Source organism: Tamandua tetradactyla, chromosome 7 (genome assembly GCF_023851605.1).
Source record: "Tamandua tetradactyla isolate mTamTet1 chromosome 7, mTamTet1.pri, whole genome shotgun sequence".
In the NCBI taxonomy this organism is placed as follows: Eukaryota; Metazoa; Chordata; class Mammalia; order Pilosa; family Myrmecophagidae; genus Tamandua; species Tamandua tetradactyla.
The window spans coordinates 110000500-110021075 of record NC_135333.1 but is presented as its reverse complement, the minus strand read 5'-3'; the positions used below and the strand labels follow the sequence as shown (position 1 = coordinate 110021075).

Here is a 20576-nt window from a genome sequence, read left to right as displayed (position 1 = left end):
ATTGGACTTCTCTAGAGACTTGTTTTTATTTGGACAATTTTACAACCTTAGAACTTACTAAATTCCCCTTTTTGAAAGCCATTCTGTTTTTGATAGATTGCATTCCGGCAGCTAGCAAACTAGACCACCACCTCACACCTATAAGAATGTCTGCTATTAAACAAACAGGAAACTATAAATGTTGGAGCGGATGTGGAAAAATTGGAACACTTATACACTGCTGGTGGGAATGCATAATGGTACAGCTGATATGGAAGACAGTTTGGCATTTCCTTAGGAAACTAAATATCAAGTTGCCCCATTACCCAGCAATAGCACTACTTGGTATATACCCAGAAGAGCTGAAAGCAGTGACACAAACAGACATTTGCACACCAATGTTCAAAGTAGCATTATTCACAAATGCCAAAAAATGGAAACAATTCAAATGCCCATCAGCAGACAAGTGGATTAACAAAATGCAGTATATACATATGACGGAATACTATGCAGCCGTAAGACAAAATGACGTCATGAAGCACATGACAAGATAGATAAGCCTTGAGGACACAATGCTGAGTGAAACAAGCCACATACAAAAGGTTAGATACTGTATGACTCCACTTTTATGACCATGGTAAAGGTAAATTCTGAGGCTTATAATACAGAATATAGGGAACTTAGAGATACATAGAAGCTGGGGTTGGGTGAACCGCTAGCTAATGAGGTTGAACTCAAATGTAAGGGAACAGATAGAAGCGAAGGCAGTTTCCTAGTGGGTCTATAAGTAATATTACCATATTGAAGATGAACAAGATTGAAAGGGGTTGTATAGACTATGTGTCCCACTGGTTAACACTAGAAATATAAATTGGTTCCTGCAAAAATTACTTCAAAGATACGATTCGTGTACAGAGAGTGTTTATGTCCAGGGCACGTAAGGAAAACTGCTATTGCATGCTATGGGCTATGTTCAAAAGGAAAACAGCATTACCACAGCAACAGCAGAGGTAAATAATGGGGGGAGGAACAAGAGTTAAGAGGATGTTTAGATTTCCTATTTGGCGAGAGTGCGTTTATTGGTTTTCTTTCTCTTGGGAACAATGAAATTATCTAAAATTGAGACTGTTGATGGACTGTGGACTTTCAGCACTATACATGATATCTGATGAATGCAGGTGGCTGAAGGATGCACTGACTGAGAAGTAGATTGGTGAACAATGATGTATACTTATGAATGAAGGTTGTGCTGCTACAAAAAGGAATGAAGAGAGAAAAAAAGGAACGAAGTCGTGAGGCATGCAACGATGTGAATGAACATGTGGGACATTTGGTGAGGCAAAATAAGCCAGAAACAAAAGAACAACAATGGTATGGTATCCTTTAGAAAATGCTTATAAGTAAACAGGGGCCTAGATTATAAGTTTTTATACTAGACACATTAAGTCTGGAGTGGTAATTATTATTTCTGGATTTCAAGAGGCTCGTATATATATATCCTGATATTTAGAGATAAGAATGAAGCTGATCAGGTTGGGGTTAAAGTAACTCAGAACACAGGGGTAAGGAAGACAGTGTCTCTATTTTAGAACCACACATACTCTTTGAGACCAAAGGAAGAAAGGTCTATTTGGTCTGGAACTGAAATTTTCTATAGCACATAATCTAACTCAACCTATCTGTATAGCTCATTTGAACAAATGAATCACAGGGAGCCCAGAATAAGAAAGAGGTCCTTTAATCCTGTATAGATTAATGTAATGCCTGGATACATCCTACAGTATATTAAGCAGATAATTAAAAAGTGTTGACAAAGTCCCCTGGGGGATGGGAGAAAGAATATGGAACAATTAAACCTTGCCATCAGGGAATCCCCTGATACTGTGTCAAACTATAGGGACACTGTTTTAGTTTGCTAGCTGCTGGAATGTAATATAGCTGAAATGGAACAGCTTTTAAAAAGGGGAATTTAATAAGTTACAAGTTCACAATTCTGAGGCCAAGAAAATGTCCCAGTTGAAGCAAGTCTACAGAAATGTCCAATCTAAGGCATCCAGGGAACGATACCTTGGTTCAAGTAAGCCGATGACATTCAGGGTCTCTAAAGAAGATCAGTGACGTTCAGGGTCTCTCTCTCATGGCAAACACAGTCAGGGTTTCTCTCTCATCTGGAAAGGCATGTGGCAAATACGGCATCATCTGCTAGCTTTCTCTCCTGATTTCCTGTTTCATGAAGCAACCTGGGAAACACTTTCCTTCTTCATTTCCAAAGGTTGCTGGCTGGTAGACTCTGCCTCTCGTGGCTTTGGCGTTCTGTGGTATTCTCTGTTGTGGCTTTCTCATGGCTCTGTCATTCTGCTCTGCTCTCTCTGAATCTCCTTTCTCTAAAATGTTTCCCCTTTTATAAGATTCCAGTAAACTAATCAAGACCCACCTGGAACGGGTGGAGACACGTCTCCACCTGATCCAGGCTAACAACCACTCTTGATTAAGTCACATCTCCAGGGAGATAATCTAATTAAAGTTTCAAACATGCAGCATTGAATAGGGATTAGAAGAAATAGCCGTCTTTACAAAATGAAATTCGGATTAAAACATGGCTTTTCTAGGGTGCATACATCCTTTCAAACTGGCACAGACACCCAAATCAATAGGTCATGCCCTTGATCCTGAGGCTTACTCTTGTGAAGCTTAAGTATGTAGTAGAGAAACTTAGACTAACTATAGGTAAGCCTAAGAGTTACTTCAGGAGCACCTCTTTCGTTCCTCAGATGAAGCCTCAATCTCTCTAAGCCTAACTCTGCAAGTGAAATCATTGCCCTCCCTACTACGTGGGACATGACATCCAGGGGTGAAAGTCTCCCTGGCCACGTGGGAGATGACTCCCAGGGATGAATCTGGTCCTGGCACATGGGATCAACAATTCCATCCTGACCAAAAGGGGGAAAAGAAGTATAAATAATGAAAAGTATAAGTGGCTGAGAGAATTTAAATAGAGTTGAGAGGCTACTCTGGAGGTTGCTCTTATGCACCTATCATAACCTGCGAAACCCCTACCAGGACGATTCCAGCCAATCTTAAAGAACACCTAGAGCAATATATAAGATTCCACAAGGGTTCCATGCACTAGAGTAACTTTCCAAAAACCTACAACTTCCAGATGGGTCCCTGGACCAGATAAGTCCTGAAACCTAGAGGGCCCAGCCTCTCCAGAACATCAGATAGTTTCCATCTCCCTACCTCATATTAGTGACAGACCCGTCCAAGATGAAAAAGTTAGAATAGCCATAGCAGAAACACCCCTAAAGAGAGGGATGAGAAGATCAAAGGTGACGGTGGAGTTATAGGAGAAGATAGGATTTAACAAATGAATATGAATGCTGAATCATTAAACTAATATCTTTTAGTGTCCAGTATCTTAGAGTAGCTAGAAATAAAAACCTAAAATTGTGGAATCGTAACCCATGTCAAACTCTGAAGCATGTTCTACAATTAATTGTGGTGCTGTTCTTTGAAATTTATTGCTTTTTGTTTATATGTAATTTTTCACAAAAAAAAGAAAGAAAAAGTCAATTGTGGTGATAAAAAAAATATTTAAGCCTTCTAGCCTCCTACATTCTGGAGCAGCTAGAAGGAAAAATTTGCAAGTATTGCATGGCAGCCCATGGCAAACTCTGGGATCTGTCCTATAACTACTTGTTGAAGAGTGCTTTGAAAACTACTTGTTTTTTATTTGTTTACTTCGTATATATGTTATATTATACAATAAAAAAGTTAAAAAAGAAATGGATCAACAAAGTGTGATATATCCACACAGTAGAGTATCATTCAACAATAAAAAGAAATGTGTTATCAAGTCATGAAAAGACATGGATGAACCTTAAATGGTTTTACTAAGTGAAAGAAGCCAGTCAAAAATGATTCCAATTATGTAATATTCTGGTAAAGGCAAATATAGAGACAGTAAAAAAAAAATTAGGGGTGGGGGCCAGGTAAACAGATGAAGCACAGGTGATTTTTATGATGGTGAAGTTATTCTGTATGATGGTGGATACAATGAAATTAGACACACGTCAAAACCCATAGATATTTACAACACAAAGAATGAATTTTAATGTATACAAATTTTTAAAAAGTCATTTAGTGGGGTTTGCCCCTAGGAAGCTTATTTCTGCAGAGAACAGGTTAAGCCTACTAAAAATCAGGCCTAAGTCACCCCCAGAGAACCTCTTTTGTTGATCAGATGTGCCCCCTCTCTCTAAGCCAATTTAGCATGTGAACTCACTGCCTCAACCCCCCCACCAAGTGGGACATGACTCCCAGGGGTCTAAATCTCTCTGGCAACGTGGGACAGAAAGCCTGGGATAAGCCATGACCTGGCATCAAGAGATCGAGAAAGCCTTTTTCACTAAAAGGATGAAGAGAATAATGAGACAAAATAAAGTTTCAGTGGCTGAGAGATTTCAAACAGAGTCAAGAGGTTAATCTGGAGCTTATTCTTATGCACTAGATAGATATCCCTTTTTAGTTTACGGTGTATTGGAGGGGCTCAACTGAAACTGTTGAGCTGTGTTCCAGTAGCCTAGATTCTTGAAGACAATTGTATAAAGATATAATGCTTACAATGTGATTGTATGATTGTGAGAACCTTGTGTCTGATGCTCCTTATATCCAGGGTATGGACAGATGAGTAAAATATATGGATATAAATAAAAAAATAAGCGGGGATAAAGGGTAAAATAAATTGGGTAGATGAAAACACTAGTGGTCAATGAGAGGGAGGGGTGAGGGAATAGTATGTATGAGTTTTTTCTTTTTTCTTTTTATTTCTTTTTCTGGAGTGATGCAAATGTTCAAAAAATGATCATGGTGATGAATATACAACTCTGTGATGATATTGTGAGCCATTGACTGTACACCATGTATGGAATGCTTTTATGTCAAGACTATATGTTTGATGGAAACAACCAAAATGTCCATCAACAGACAAGTGGCTAAATGAACTGTGGTATATACTTACGAAGGAATATTATGCAGCTTTAAAACAGAATAAAGTTATGAAGTACGTAACAACATGGATGGACCTTGAGGACATTATGCAAAGTGAGATTAGCCAAAAACAAAAGGACAAATACTGTATGGTCTCACTGATATGAACTGACATTAGTGAATAAACTTGGAGAATTTCAATGGTAACAGAGACCACCAGGAGATAGAAATAGGGTAAGAAATTGGGTAATTGGAGCTGAAGGAATACAGATTGTGCAACAGGATTGAATATAAAAACTCACAAATGGACAGCACAATACTACCTAACTGAAATACAATTATGTTAAAACACTGAATGAAGCTGCATGTGAGAATGATAGAGGGAGGAGGGCTGGGGACATAAATGAAATCAGAAAGAAAGATAGATGTTAAAGATTGAGATGGTACAATCTAGGAATGCCTAGAATGTATAATAATAGTGACTAAATGTACAAATTTTAAAAATGTTTTTGCATGAGGAAGAACAAAGGAATGTCATTACTGCAGGGTGCTGAAAACAGATGGTAATTAATATTTTTAAATCTCACCTTATGTGTGAGACTAAAGCAAAAAATGTTTATTTGGTACAAAATTTATATTTTAACTAGTGCATTTCCTAATATAACTTACGTAGATAGTTTGATTGAATACCATAAGTACTTGGAATCTCAGGTAGGACATGAGATTTTGTTGGTTTGTCCAGAGTGATGCCCCAATGAATCCCAGAGTGATTTGATCAGCAAGTGGAAAAGTATTTGCAAAGTCCCCTTCGGGGAATGGTGAGAACAGGCAGAAATTCAACTTCCCCAAGTTGAATTCTTGATATTCTCACAAGCAGTGTGGACAACCAAAGCTATAGGCTGAGCCCCCAGTCTTGGGGTTTGTTCATATGAAACTTAACCCCACAAAGGATAGGTCAAGCCTACTTAAAATTAGGCCTAAGAGTCACCCCCAACAGAGCCTCTTTTGTGGCTCAGATGTGGCCTCTCTCTCCAGCCAACACAACAAGCAATCTCACCACCCTCTCCCTGTCTATGTGGGACATGACTCCCAGGGGTGTGGACCTTCCTGGCAACGTGGGTCAGAAATCCTAGAATGAGCTGAGACTCAGCACCAAGGGATTGAGAAAACCTTCTCGACCAAAAGGGGGAAGAGTGAAATGAGACAAAGTGGCAATGGCTGAGAGATTCCAAACAGAGTCGAGAGGTTATCCTGGAGGTTATTCTTACACATTAAGTAGATATCACCTTGTTATTCAAGATGTAATGGAGAGACTGGAGGGAACTGCCTGAAAATGTAGAGCTGTGTTCCGGTAGCCATGTTTCTTAAAGATGATTGTATAATGATGTAGCTTTCACAATGTGACTGTGTGATTGTGAAAACCTTGTGTCTGATGCTCCTTTTATCTACCTTGTCAACAGATGAGTAGAACATATGGAATAAAAATCAATAATAGGGGGAACAAATGTTAAAATAAATTTAGTTTGAAATGCTAATGAAAGCGAGGGGTAAGGGATATGGTATGTATAATTTTTTTTTGTTTTCGTTTTATTTCTTTTTCTGTTGTCTTTTTATTTCTTTTTCTGAATTGATGCAAATGTTCTAAGAAATTATCATGATGATGAATATGCAACTATGTGATGATATTGTGAATAACTGATTATACATGTACAACAGAATGATCATAAGTTAAGAATGTTTGCATTTTTGTTGTTATATATATTTTTTAATTTAAAAATTAATAAAAAATGAAAAAAATAAAAAAAGAATGTTGGTATTTGTATGTTGTTATATTTAATAAAATTTTTTTTTGAATTTTTTAAAAAGTGGGCCAAGGAATTGAATAGATATTTCTCCAAAGAAGATATCCAAATAGCCAATGAGCATATGAAAAGACGCTTAATATCATTAGCCATTAGGGAAATGCAAATCAAAATCACAATGAGCTACTACTACACACCCTCTAGAATGGATATTATTTTGAAAAAATGAATAGTGTTGGAAAGGATGTGAAGAAATAGGAAGCCTTGTGCATTCTTAGTAGGAATGTAAAATGGTGCAGCTACTGTGGAAAACACTTGGGTTCCTCAGAAAGTTATACATAGAACTACCATATTATCCAGCAATCCTACTTTCAGGCATGTACCCCCCAAAATTGAAAGCAGTGACTCAGACAGAAATCTATATACCAATGTTCATAGTGGCATTATTCACTACAGTAAAAAAGGTGGAAGCAGCCCAAGTGTCCTTCAACAGATGAATGGATAAACAATGGATTATTACTCAGCTGTAAAAAAAGAATAAAGTTCTGGTACATGTTACAACAAGGTTTAACCTTGAATATATATTGTTAAATGAAACAAGCCAGACAAAAGGACAAATATTATATTATTTCACATATATAAAATAATTCGAATATTAAAATTCATAGAGAAAGAAAGTAGATCACAGGCACTAGGGTGCAGGGTAAGAGTAGGAAATGGAAAATTAATGCTTAATGGGTTGAGAATTTCTATTTGAGTGATGGAAAATTTTGGCAACAGATTGTGGTGATGGTAGCTCATATGTACAAGTAATTAATGCTACTTAATTGTACACTTTAAAATGGTAAAATAGCAATTTTATGATATATAGATAATACATATATACAATATTTTTTTAAAAAATAATAAACCAGAACTTCTACATGCCAGCCAGCAATGCTACCTTACACACACACACACACACACACACACACACACACACACAAAACCCTACGGAAATTTGAATAAACTGTGGACTTTAGTTAATAATAACATATCAATATCAGCTTCTTAATTGTGGCAAAAGTATCAGAACAATGTAAAATATTAATAATGGGGAAAATGGTATGGTTGCCAGGGCCTGGGTGATTATGGGTATGTGAATACATAATATATCTCAATAAAATTACATTAAAAAATCCATGGTCATATCCACTGCAGAGAAAACATAAGTAATTTATCAAATGGACAGAATATCTGTCATGGCCTTCACTTCTATGAGGAAGACCCAATATCTATCTTTCTTGTCACTTTACAGAACTTTTCCAGTGAAATCTTTCCTGACTCCCCAACTGGGTCAAATTACCCAAATTTGATTTGTGACAGTACATGCATCTTATTGACAATATTTTTTTATTTTTCCTTTTTTTAAAAAAAAAGGAATATAAAGAGTATCTGAAAAAGATGATCTGGTGGAAAATGTGTTGTTTTGTTTTGATTTTACTATTATTACTTTTATTTTTTTCTCTATATTAACATTCTATATCTTTTTCGGTTATGTTGCTAGTTCTTCTAAACCAATGCAAATGTACTAAGAAATGATGATCATGCATCTATGTGATGATGTTAAGAATTAATGATTGCATGTGTAGAATGGTATGATCTCTAAATGTTGGGTTAATTTCTTTTTTTCCGTTAATTAAAAAAAAAAAAAAAAAAAGAGAAGGGATAATTGGAGATGAAGGGATACAGACTGTACAACGGGACTGGATATAAAAACTCAGAAATGGACAGCACAATACTACCCAATTGTAATGCAATTATGTTAAAACACTGAATGAAGCTGCATGTGAGGTATAGGTTTTTTGTTTTTGTTTTTTTTGTTTTTTTTCTTTCTATTATTGTTTTAATTCTTATTCTGTTGTCTTTTTATTTCTTTTTCTAAATCGATGCAAATGTACTAAGAAATGATGAATATGCAACTATGTGATGTTATTAAGAATTACTGATTGTACATGTAGATTGGAATGATTTCTAATTGTTTTGTTAATTCTTTTTTTAATTAATAAAAAAAATAAATAAAAATAAAAAAAAAAAGCAAAAAAAAAAAAAAAAAAGGAATATAAAGAGTATCTGAAAAAGATGATCTGGGTGGAAAATGTTTCCATAAACAAAACAGTAGGGATATTTTATTTCTATTATTACATCAATATATATCTCATTGTTGTTGACTAAAGTGAGTCATAAATTTTACAAAAAATATTAATATCAGGTAGTGCGATAGTGGCTCGGCAGGCAGAATTCTCACCTGCCATGCCATAGACCCAGGTGCCTGCCCATGCAATAAATAAATAAATAAATAAATAAATAAATAAATAAATAAATAAAAACAAATTTAATATGTAAATTTCACCTCAAAAATTATATTTTAATGTTTGAAAATTAGGTAGGGGTGATAGCTGCACAATTCTGAATATGTTAAAAACACTGAATTATATACACTATATGAATTTTATGGAATGTGAATTATATATCAATAAAGCTGTTTTTAAGTAGGTAAAGGGCAAAAATAAATGCTTTATCTCTTACATGAGTCTTAATTGACTTTTTTATATTGATCTTTTTAACCTTAACTTTAATTATAAAAGTAATGCACGTGCATTAAAGAAACTTTGTTAATTATAGAAAAGTATAAAGATTTCTAAATCACCATAAATCTTACCATTCAATATTGAAATTTCCATTTTCTCTTCTGTGCTGGTTTGAAATGATATATGTATCCTAGAAAAGCCGTTTTAATCCTAATCCCATTTTGTAATGGCAGTTTCTTCTAATCCCTATTCAGTATTGTATGTTTGAAACTGTAATTAGATCATCTACCTAGAGATGTCATTTAATCAAGAGTGGTTGTTAAACTGGATTAGGTGGAGGCATGTCTCCACCCACTCGGGTGGGTCTTGATTAGTTTACTAGAATCCTATAAAAGAGGAAACATCTTGGAGAATGAGAGAGATTCAGAGAGAGCAGAGCAGAATGACATAGCCACAAGAAGCAGAGTCCACCAGTCAGCGACTTTTGAAGATGAAGGAAAATGCCTCCCGGAGAGCTTCATGAAACAGGAAGCCAGGAGAGGAAGCTAGCAGATGATGCCACGTGGCCATGTGCCTTTCCAGATGAGAGAGAAACTCTGTGTTCGCCATGTGCCTTTTCACTTGAGAGAGAGAAACCCTGAACTTCATCAGCCTTCTTGAACCAAGGTATCTTTTCCTGGATGCCTTATATTGGACATTTCTATAGACTTGTTTTAATTGGGATATTGTCTCAACCTTAGAACTGTAAACTAGCTACTTATTAAATTCCCCCTTTTAAAAGCCATTCCATTTCTGGTATGTTGCATTCGGGCATCTAGCAAACTAGAACATCTTCATAGAGTAAATCATTGTCTATTTTCTTTGCAACTCCTGTAGGAGTTCTTTGCTTTCTCTATTTTTTCCCTGAATCTGTATTCTTCCCTAAGAAATATAATTTATACAAGTTCCGATTGTATCTAGTCTCTTTTTAAAACCTTCTTCATCATCTTTAGTTATTATTGCTACTTTCTCTACATTACTTTCAACGTACTTGTCACCAGTTCTTATTTAACCTAAGGAAAAGTGAGGTACTAAGGATTCAATTTTCTAGATTGGCATTGTGAAACACAGTGGCCACTAGCTAGATGTAGCTATTCAAATTTAAATTAATTAAAATTTAATAAAATAAAAAATTCAATACCTCAGTCTACTAGCCAAACTTCAAGTGTTCAAAAGCCACATGTGACTACAGGCTACCATACTGGACAGGATTGCTCCAGATCTTAGTAGCATTTGACTCAAAAGCATTGTACCTCTCCTGATATTTTAACTATTTGTTACTATTCATTTCAAATAAAATTAAAGTATTCTTGATCCAGGTGGTAATTTACACAGGAATGTTCACTTTGGGTTAATTTATCAAGTTGTACACTTAGGATTTGTACTCTTTTCTCTATGTGCATTTGTTGTACATATATATTGCAATAAGAAGTTTACAAAAAAATCAAATGGTATTATTAAAAAAAAATAGTTTTCTGTATCACTACTCCTCTTCTCTAGTCCTGTTCACCAAAGGCAACTACCTTCAATTCATCTAGTCATCTCCATTGGAATTTATCTGCTTATTTCCAAATAATATGCCATTGCTGTTATTTCTTGATTTATCAATTTTAGATATTATCTATTTACTCCTCACCATATTAGTTGGGGACTTAGTTCTTTTTCACTATTCACACTTCTCCTAACTATCCCCCAATGTAATTTTCATTTAAATTAGCTACTGCTCATGTTTTTATGATTATTTAAGTATTGCTCATTGCTGAGGCAAATCATGCACTGTAATCATACCTCCTTTCTTGCCTGGTCTTTTATTTTTACGAAACTAACTGCCTTATTTTATTGCTTGACTTTTCATATAACATTTTCCAAATGCTCCCATTTCTCTGTCAAATGCCTACCAGCAATATTAACTCCATTTTGTTGTTGTTGTTGTTGTTCCTTTGGATGTCCTTTTTTCTCTCACTGAATTCATAATCTCACAGGTTCCCAACAATGAAAGAAAGTTCTAAAGTCACTTTATGGTCATACCATTTTTACTAGACTCCAGTCATCATGGCCACATTTCAGGCAGGAAAAAGAGGAAAGGGCCAAAGATAAATGGCAGCCCCATCAACCCTCCTGTTTCTGAGAAGGCTCACCAGACAACTTCCACTAGCAATTCACCTTAGTCATATGACTACCCCTAGATGGAATAGAAGCTAGGCACCTGCTCCCAATAAAATCAAGGTTCTGTTATTAATGAAAAGGAAAATAGGGAGAAATTACATTTTTTTAATTTGAATTATTTTTATTTGACTTTATTATTATTTTATAATATTATTATTATTTATTATTATTTGGGGAGGAGGGGAGATTAAAAAAAAGCAATTAGAAGAGAAATTCCACATCTTCCCACCACCAAATCTACTTGTCAACCTGAATATACTCATATATGCCAACTCATATACTCTGACTTCCTTCTGTGTGTCAGTGGATGAACCATTGTATTCCTGTTCAAGGGTCATGTCTCCATGGTAAACTGGATCCCACCCCATTCCACTACTCTAAAACTTTGCTCCTTCAATTATACCCTTTTCCTCAATTTTCCTTCTCTCCTACTTATTCCCACTAGCAAAGAAACATGCCGAAATATCTCCCACACAAAAAAAATTATTTCTTAGTTGAACATCCTTGTCCAGCTACACCCTGTTTTTCTATTCTTTCAAAGAAAATTCCTCACCAGATAGTTTTATCCCTTTTACTACTTCCTCACCTTGTACTCTTTCTTGAACCCACCCCAATCAGGCCTTCATACATTCCTGCTGCTCCACTGAAGCCACTCTTGCCAAACTCACCAATGACTGCCACTTTGCCTCATCTAACAGTCAGTTCACAGACCTCATCTTAGCCTCCCAGAAGCATCTGACCCTGTTATCACTCCCTCCTATTTAAAATACTTTCTTCATTTGGTTTCCAAAACACCACGCTCTTTGCAGTTTTCTTCAAAGAAAACTACACCACTAGCTGCTCCTTTTCACTTTCCATTACTGGATCCTTTACCTAGTTTTTAAAAGCTGGAGCGCTCCAGGGTTCAGACCTTGGACCTCTTCTTTTAATCTACATTTTCTCCCTAGATGATTTCATCTAGTCTCTTTAGTGATGATCCCTATGTTTATCTCCAGCATGACTTCTTCTCTGCATTTAGTCGACTGCCTAAAAAGCATCTCTACTCGCTTCTCTAACACACAGCATCTCAATACACCCAAAATTCATTTTTTTGTTCTCTCCATCCCCTCATACCTGTTCCTCTACAGCACTTTTCAAGGCAAAAATCTTGGAGACATGGACTCCTCTCTTTCTTACTCATTCCATATCCAACCCATTAATAAATCCTGTCAGCTCTACCTTCAAAAGTATCTTGAAACCCACCACTTTTTATTACCTCCACTACTACCACCCTGGTCTAAGCCACCATCATCTCTTATCTGCACTACTATAAGTCATCATCATTTCTTATGTATACCCTTATATAAGTCATCTTCCTCCTTTCTCCTATAGTTTATTCACACAGTAACTAATTCTAAAATGTAAGATAGATGATGCCATACCTTTGCTCAAAACCATCTAATCTCTTCCCATCATTTTTAGAATAAAGCACAAAGTCTTTCCATTGCCATTAAGACCTTTACATGATCTATCCTGATACTTCTCTCATTTCATTTCATATAACACTGTCCCCTTCACTTACTCTGCTCTGGTCTCACTGACCTTCTTGATATTTCTTTAAAAAGACAAGCACACTCAACCTCAGAGCCTTTGCACTTGATGCCATTCCCTCTGCTTTAAATGTCTACTACATCACTTTATTCAGGTTTTATCACTTTATTCAAGTCTTTGCTCAAATAACTGCCTCCTTAGAGAGGCTTTCCCAGAGCACCCTATATAAAATTGCACTCCTCTGTAACTCTCATCTCTCTCCCATACTTTTTTTTATGGTACCTAATCACCACTACCTAACATCATAATTCATACCTCTTTGCTATATGTTCATTTTCTTTATTCTTCATTAGAATATAAACTCCATGAGGGCAAAGACTTATTTTGTTCACTACCATACCTATCCAACACTTAAAAGGCTGTCAATAAATATTTGTCCAACAAATTAATAACAATAGAAGCTATATTGTTTTCTATATACCATGAATGCTTTCCAGTCTTTACCCTACTTAAGATTTCTGCAGCACCTTCTTGAAACTCTCTCTTTCCTTGGATTGTTAGACCCCCAGTTCTCCCACTCTAATCATTCCTTCTCATACTCCCTTTATGGGTTTCTTTTCTCTACTTTAAATGTGGCCATTCTTCAGAGTCCTCTACTAAGGCCAGGTTTCCTACTTTGAGGTTCTCTATTAAGGCCACCACTTTCTTAGAGCTACACATTCTCCCTGAATGCATCTCTATAATTTTCTTTCCATTTCCTTAAGATTTTAAATTGGATCCAGGCATTATATCCTCATGGGACACTTCTAAATCAGAAAGTAAGGAGAAGGAGTAAAATAAAAGGGTTTTCCTCAAGGGAGCATTCTCCTTTTATTAAGGAGAATCACTCTGAGAAACTCCCTAGAAGACTTCCCTTCATGTCCCCTTGGCCAGAACTGGGTCCAAAGGCAAAAGACACTGAGAAAGCAAGCGTCTGGCAAAGGTAACTGGATTGCCTGATTCATCCGCTGGGACTGAGCACATGAATGCCCTTTAATAAAATTAGGATTCTACCTGGTAAAACAGAATGGGAGAAGGTGGTTTAGGAAGGGCTACCAAGATTGACTTTCACAAAAATAGATATATTTTTGCCCTCTAGTTATGAGAGAAACTTTAAAGAAATAAATGCATAAACAAGATAATTTCAGATTCTATAAGAATTGTAAAATAATAGGATGATATGATAAAGAGTAGTGGGTATATTTTGATACAAAGCTGACATAATTTACTAATAACCTTGAATGTCACAGTATAAGAAAAAGAAAGATGATTTCAAGCTACTATTGATTTCCATTCACAAATGAAGTTCAAGAAAGTTAATTAAGGGCCTAAAGTCACACCATTACTAACCAGCAAAGTCAGAATTTAATACAGTCATATCTTAAATTAAAACCCATATTCTTTTCCTATCCCATCTATCTGTGGAAAAAGCAGAACACAAAATGCATATATATATTGATAACACTGGAAATAAATAAGAATGAAAGGCCAAATATTGTGAAGAACAGTTGTTAAATTGTTGCTATTTGTTATTGTTGTATTTCCCTTTAAAGCTAGTTAAATGAACAAAATATTTTGTGAACTCCTGTGTTTAACCACAATAGGGAACAAAAATAGTTACTGACTCATTAGAACAGTAGCAAATGGCCATGATATTATGTAGCAAAGATGGAAATGGCTCGGATTGCAACAAAGGGTTTCCCACTACATAAAAGTTTAAAAGCAAATAGTTAGGGCTCCAAAAGACTCCAACAAAACAAAGACCTACATAATCAATTAAAAGGTAAGTGATGGATAATAACATGTTCATGCTCCAGTCATTATGTGGTTATTAAATATGGACAAGGTGTATTCATGCATATATAATATAAATAAATAGATCCATATAGGTTTAGTATGTAAAAAAGAAAAAAATGTCAGGTTTTTCTTTCAGGCACTAAAAAGCTATGAAAATAAATTAATTTAGTACCATTCAATGTTTTTCTGGCATTGAGAAACCAGACTTGATTATGTTTAAAGGTCCATTTTGGCTATATTTCTCTGTGAAGCCTGAGCTTTCATTAGGGACCTAAAAAAAATCTAAAATACTTCCTTATCCACAACAGGGGAATACACAGATAACAAGGCTAGCAAAGCTAATGGTTTTAGGACGGTATCTGGGGAGACTTATAGGCCCACAGGAGCAAATTTCTGCAGTAAAAGCTCTGATATTCTGCAGAGAGCTAGGACGAGGGTGGTGCCTGCTTTCAAATGGCTTTCATCCAGAGCAGTTGTCAAAATGGAGTTTAGCTGGGTGGTTCCCCAGCAGTCATTCTTCCAGTCAAAGCAAACTATTTTCTGTATCCTTTTAAGAATAAGGAAGAAAGGGAGGAAGGAATGCCTTAGAGCAATACCCAAATATATTCCTGTCCCCTCTAAGCCAGTTTGGAAAATGTGTACAAATTTGGATTCTGAGTCAAAAACCTTTTAATATGGCTATGAAAAACATTTACCAGAAATAAATGAGAACCTTCTTGTTTGTGTGCCAGGCTCATATGGGTGAATATATACATTAATATCCTTACAAAATATACACAAGTGAATTTGTCTGAAACGAAGGGTGGAGGCTTTACCAAATCTGAATGAGGTGATAACTGAGTATGAACTAGGACTTTTTATTGCCTTCTGTTTTACCTTTTTGTTACTGATCATTGGAGGATTCTTTGAATAGCTCATCTAACAACAACTACAGTACTAGCACTGTACTAGTTGTACTAGTACGATTTTAAAGCCACACCTTAACCCTAACCACCTTCTGAATTTCCAAGGGTTAATAATATAGTTCATGGTCTTGGAATAGTTTCTCCTAAAAAAACAAAACAGAATAACAACAAAAAAACCAGTCCATTCGTTTCTCAAGCTCTAATCAACTGATCTATCTTGAGGTAACATGAAGCAGTCTTATTTACAAAACTCTAAAAAGCATAAAATATCCCTACTTCCTCTTATCCTTCATTGTCAGACAATTTCCTCTACACCCAAGTTTTTGTCCTACTTCCTCAATTCAGCTTTCAAAAGTGAAACGTGTCTTTAAATCTCCTTTTTTAAATGCTCCTAGACTGCTCCATAAAGGTGGTGGCTTTAAGTTTGAAAATGGGCCCTATTCTACCCTTTTAACAGCATCAGTATTCAATCCTTATGTACCATTCTTCGAATCACCGAAATTGTATTCGCTTCGAGTCTTTGGTGCCCTTAGTTTAAAAAACAAGCCGCTACAGTAAATCAAATAAATCTATTACGTTTCCTAAACCTCGCGTCCTCTCCATTATCAAGTAAACATAGAATGCTCTGCCTCTAAAGGAACTAAGAAAAAAGCAAACTCACTGACAAACTGGTAACATGGAAATAATCAGCTAAGCTATCCGGATCGGAAGTTTCCGCATTTTATAACGCATGATTTTGAAAATTGTATGGACTTCTCTTAGGAGGCATCCGAATTGAAGAAAGCCTCCCTTCTCATTCCCGTGCTGGCTCACTTCCTAGTCTGTGGCCGCCCCTCCCCCCCCCATCCTCCGCCTGGGCCCTGGCAGCCATGCGCCACAGACTGCAGCACTCGGACTCGCGGTCCGCAGGCGCCGAGGACTCCGCCGGGTGGGGCCTGTGAGGGGAGGAGGCACCCGACTCGGACTCCGCCCCTGCGGCGGCAGCGCCGGGTGCCGAGTGGGCGCGCTGGGCCGGAGGAGGGGCCCGCGGCCGCAGTACCGCCCATGCCCGCCTCCCTCCCTGCGCAGCTACTTAAGCGGCTCCGGCGCACTCCCCCTCCCTCAGTGCGTTACTTACCTCGACTCTTAGCTTGTCGGGGACGGTAACCGGGACCCGGTGACTCCTCCTGTCGTCTTTGCCTTCGAACCCGTAGCCACCATGGTAAGTGAGCCGCGCACGGCGCCGCTCTCCCTCGAAAAAAAGAGGAAAATCGAGCTGGGAAGACAGGGAGGCCCTCTAGCTACCGAAAGGGTGGGGACCAACGCCGGATATACCAAAAGAAAAAAGCAAGGCGTTAGAGTGACGGTGAAGTAGATGAAAACACGGTTTGTAGAGGTCGGTTGGAACCGGGGAAGAGGAGCCGCCCAGTTTTCTCGAATTTTGCGAGCGGATGGCCGGGCGCGGGCTCTCCTGTGGTTGGGTTGTTTTTCAGTCTCTAACGCCTAGGCGCGGCGTCTCGGCTCCAGTTCAAGACGCAGCCATCTTTTCCCGCGCGCCCTCATACCCCATTTCTTCCCCCGCCTTTGGCGGGCGCGCGCCGGGTCTCCTCGCCCTCAGTTCTCAGCGCCAAAAGCGGGGGCGGGAAAGAGACAAAGGCGCACGCGCGACCGTTACTTTCCCGCCAGTGAGCGGCGGGAAACAGCCGCTGAGATTCGCGCGCGTGCGCACTGGGGTGGAGTAGGAACCGAGGTTTTGCGGCTGGAGGGCGTGTCTCCTTTACTTTAGCTGAGAACAATTCCATGTCCGTGGAGCGGGGTTCTTAGTGTACTATATTACTCCAGTGCAGTAGGAAACTGCATTCTGTAGGGCCCACCTGCCCCTCCCTAGCTTTCCTGCTATGTTAGGAATGCCTGTGGTAACAGGTGGTGGCCATGAGGGATTTTGAGGGAACAGAAATTGGATCTTAGTCCGGATCTGGGCTGATGATAATCCCCTGACAGATGTGGAAGTGCTGGGCTAAGCCCAACGCCCGCGGAAAGGGGAAGATGGGTGGTTACATAGCCATTGCGGGCCTCTGCAGCTGCGCGGCCCCTGCTGCCGCACGGGGGCGCGGAATTGCGCACCCAAAATTGCTCATTCATCCTGAGCCGCAGAGCCCCGCCCATCATCCCTCCTGCAGCACATTTCCTCTGCACTACTCTGGCTACGTATTTCCTGCACTGGGAGCTATCGGGAAATCTGGCCACCTAGCTTGAAGTGGAAGCTTGGTGCCTGGGCGCTAGACCGATGACCTCCTATTCTTTATGGTACAAAAGAAGGAGCTGTGACTAAGCTCTCTTGGTCTGGAAAAGGGTCTTCTCAAATAAGGGGCTGGCTGTTAAAATAATGTAGATTAAAAAATATAACCCTTCTCACCTACAAACAAGAATTTATTATACAAGAAACTTGTAAAGACTAATCAATTCTGATTTTTTCCCCCCCTTTCCACAGCGTGAGTGCATCTCTATCCACGTCGGCCAGGCTGGTGTCCAGATTGGCAATGCCTGCTGGGAGCTCTACTGCCTGGAACACGGCATCCAGCCCGATGGCCAGATGCCAAGTGACAAGACCATTGGCGGAGGAGATGACTCCTTCAACACCTTCTTCAGTGAGACAGGCGCCGGCAAGCATGTGCCCAGGGCAGTGTTTGTAGATCTGGAACCCACAGTCATTGGTGAGTGGAACTCAGTAACCTGAGTGAGATTGCAGGAGTCTGGGACAGGTCTGTTCTGGGGGCTCCATTTATGCCCCCAAGGTTAAGTAGGCTTGTGCAGGTTGTTAGTAATGGGTGGTGCTTTGTTTTCCTTTTCCAGATGAAGTCCGCACTGGCACCTACCGCCAGCTCTTCCACCCTGAGCAGCTCATCACAGGCAAGGAAGATGCTGCCAATAACTATGCCCGCGGGCACTACACCATTGGCAAGGAGATCATTGACCTTGTCTTGGACAGAATTCGCAAACTGGTAAATACCATATGTAAATATATTTTCAGTGGGATGGGAGGATTCTGTTGCAAATTTGAAAGACAAAATACAGCATTCATTCTTTGAAAAGGATGGTCACTATATATTAATTGGGTTTCTAAACCAGATAGTCCCTGGGTTTTGGGCACCACTCTGGGTTGTGTGTATCCTGCCAATTTCTCATGTTTGATCAGTAGAGAGCATTAGATTGATGGCTATATATTTTTATATTGTGATTTAAAATTTAAACCATGTTTTTGAATTTTAAAATAATGCTGAAATACTAAGAAAATGTGACCTGGTGTTGATTTTTTCTTTCTTTTCCTATAGGCCGACCAGTGCACAGGTCTTCAGGGCTTCTTGGTTTTCCACAGCTTTGGTGGGGGAACCGGTTCTGGGTTCACCTCCCTGCTGATGGAACGTCTCTCTGTCGATTACGGCAAGAAGTCCAAATTGGAGTTCTCCATTTACCCAGCCCCTCAGGTCTCCACGGCTGTAGTTGAGCCCTACAACTCCATCCTCACCACCCACACCACCCTAGAGCACTCAGATTGTGCCTTCATGGTAGACAATGAGGCCATCTATGACATCTGTCGTAGAAACCTTGATATTGAGCGCCCAACCTACACCAATCTTAATCGCCTTATTAGCCAGATCGTGTCCTCCATCACTGCTTCCCTCAGGTTTGATGGTGCCCTGAATGTGGATCTGACAGAATTCCAGACCAACCTGGTTCCCTATCCCCGCATCCACTTTCCTCTGGCCACATATGCCCCCGTCATCTCTGCTGAGAAAGCCTACCATGAACAGCTTTCTGTAGCAGAGATTACCAATGCTTGCTTTGAGCCAGCCAACCAGATGGTGAAATGTGACCCTCGCCACGGTAAGTACATGGCTTGCTGCCTGCTGTACCGTGGTGATGTGGTTCCCAAAGATGTCAATGCTGCCATTGCCACCATCAAGACCAAGCGCAGCATCCAGTTTGTGGATTGGTGTCCCACTGGCTTCAAGGTTGGCATTAATTACCAGCCTCCCACTGTGGTACCTGGTGGTGACCTGGCCAAGGTCCAGCGAGCTGTGTGCATGCTGAGCAACACCACAGCCATTGCTGAGGCCTGGGCTCGCCTGGACCACAAGTTTGACCTGATGTATGCCAAGCGTGCCTTTGTTCACTGGTACGTGGGTGAGGGGATGGAGGAAGGAGAGTTTTCTGAGGCCCGTGAGGACATGGCTGCCCTTGAAAAGGATTATGAGGAGGTTGGTGTGGATTCTGTTGAAGGGGAGGGTGAGGAAGAAGGAGAGGAATACTGATACCCATTTCTCCGAGCCCTACAGCATGTCACACTCCCAGTATTTGTGCTTCTGTGTTAGCTGACAGGCATTTAAGCTCTGGTTAGATTGTCTTCATGCTAAATTGTGATCATGTCTTATTTTTCTGTGTGTAACTGTAAAGTATTCCATCATGTCTCAAAGTAAAGGTTTTAAGAAAAGTTTTTTGACTTCTGTGCCTTTTCTAAAATTACTGTGGGCTCTCCCATTCAGGGTGTGCTATCACTTATCTACATGGCAGGTAGGGTCTTTGCAACAGGGTGGTAACAGCAAGTACCCCAATTCCTGATGTATCTCAGGAAAAACACTGAACTAGAAAAGCAAACCTAGATTCTAATTTTGATATCTTAGTGTCACCTCTGCCTTTTCACAAGGTACTTGAAAAAAATTACTCTGCTTATTCAGAAGTAAATCTAGTGTTTGAGATGATTGTTTTCTAATGGGTTGGAT

At 38.9% G+C, this 20576-nt stretch overlaps 1 protein-coding gene across 1 annotated transcript; it reads left to right on the top strand.

Moving 5' to 3' along the window:
* Positions 1 to 16882: 16882 nt before the first annotated feature.
* LOC143691777 (tubulin alpha-1B chain) lies at positions 16883 to 20290 on the top strand. Its single transcript, XM_077170795.1, has 4 exons — positions 16883 to 17017; positions 18287 to 18509; positions 18649 to 18797; positions 19128 to 20290. The coding sequence occupies exons 1-4, from the start codon at positions 17015 to 17017 to the stop codon at positions 20106 to 20108; spliced, it is 1356 nt and encodes a 451-aa protein (XP_077026910.1). The 5' UTR covers positions 16883 to 17014; the 3' UTR covers positions 20109 to 20290.
* Positions 20291 to 20576: the final 286 nt, after the last annotated feature.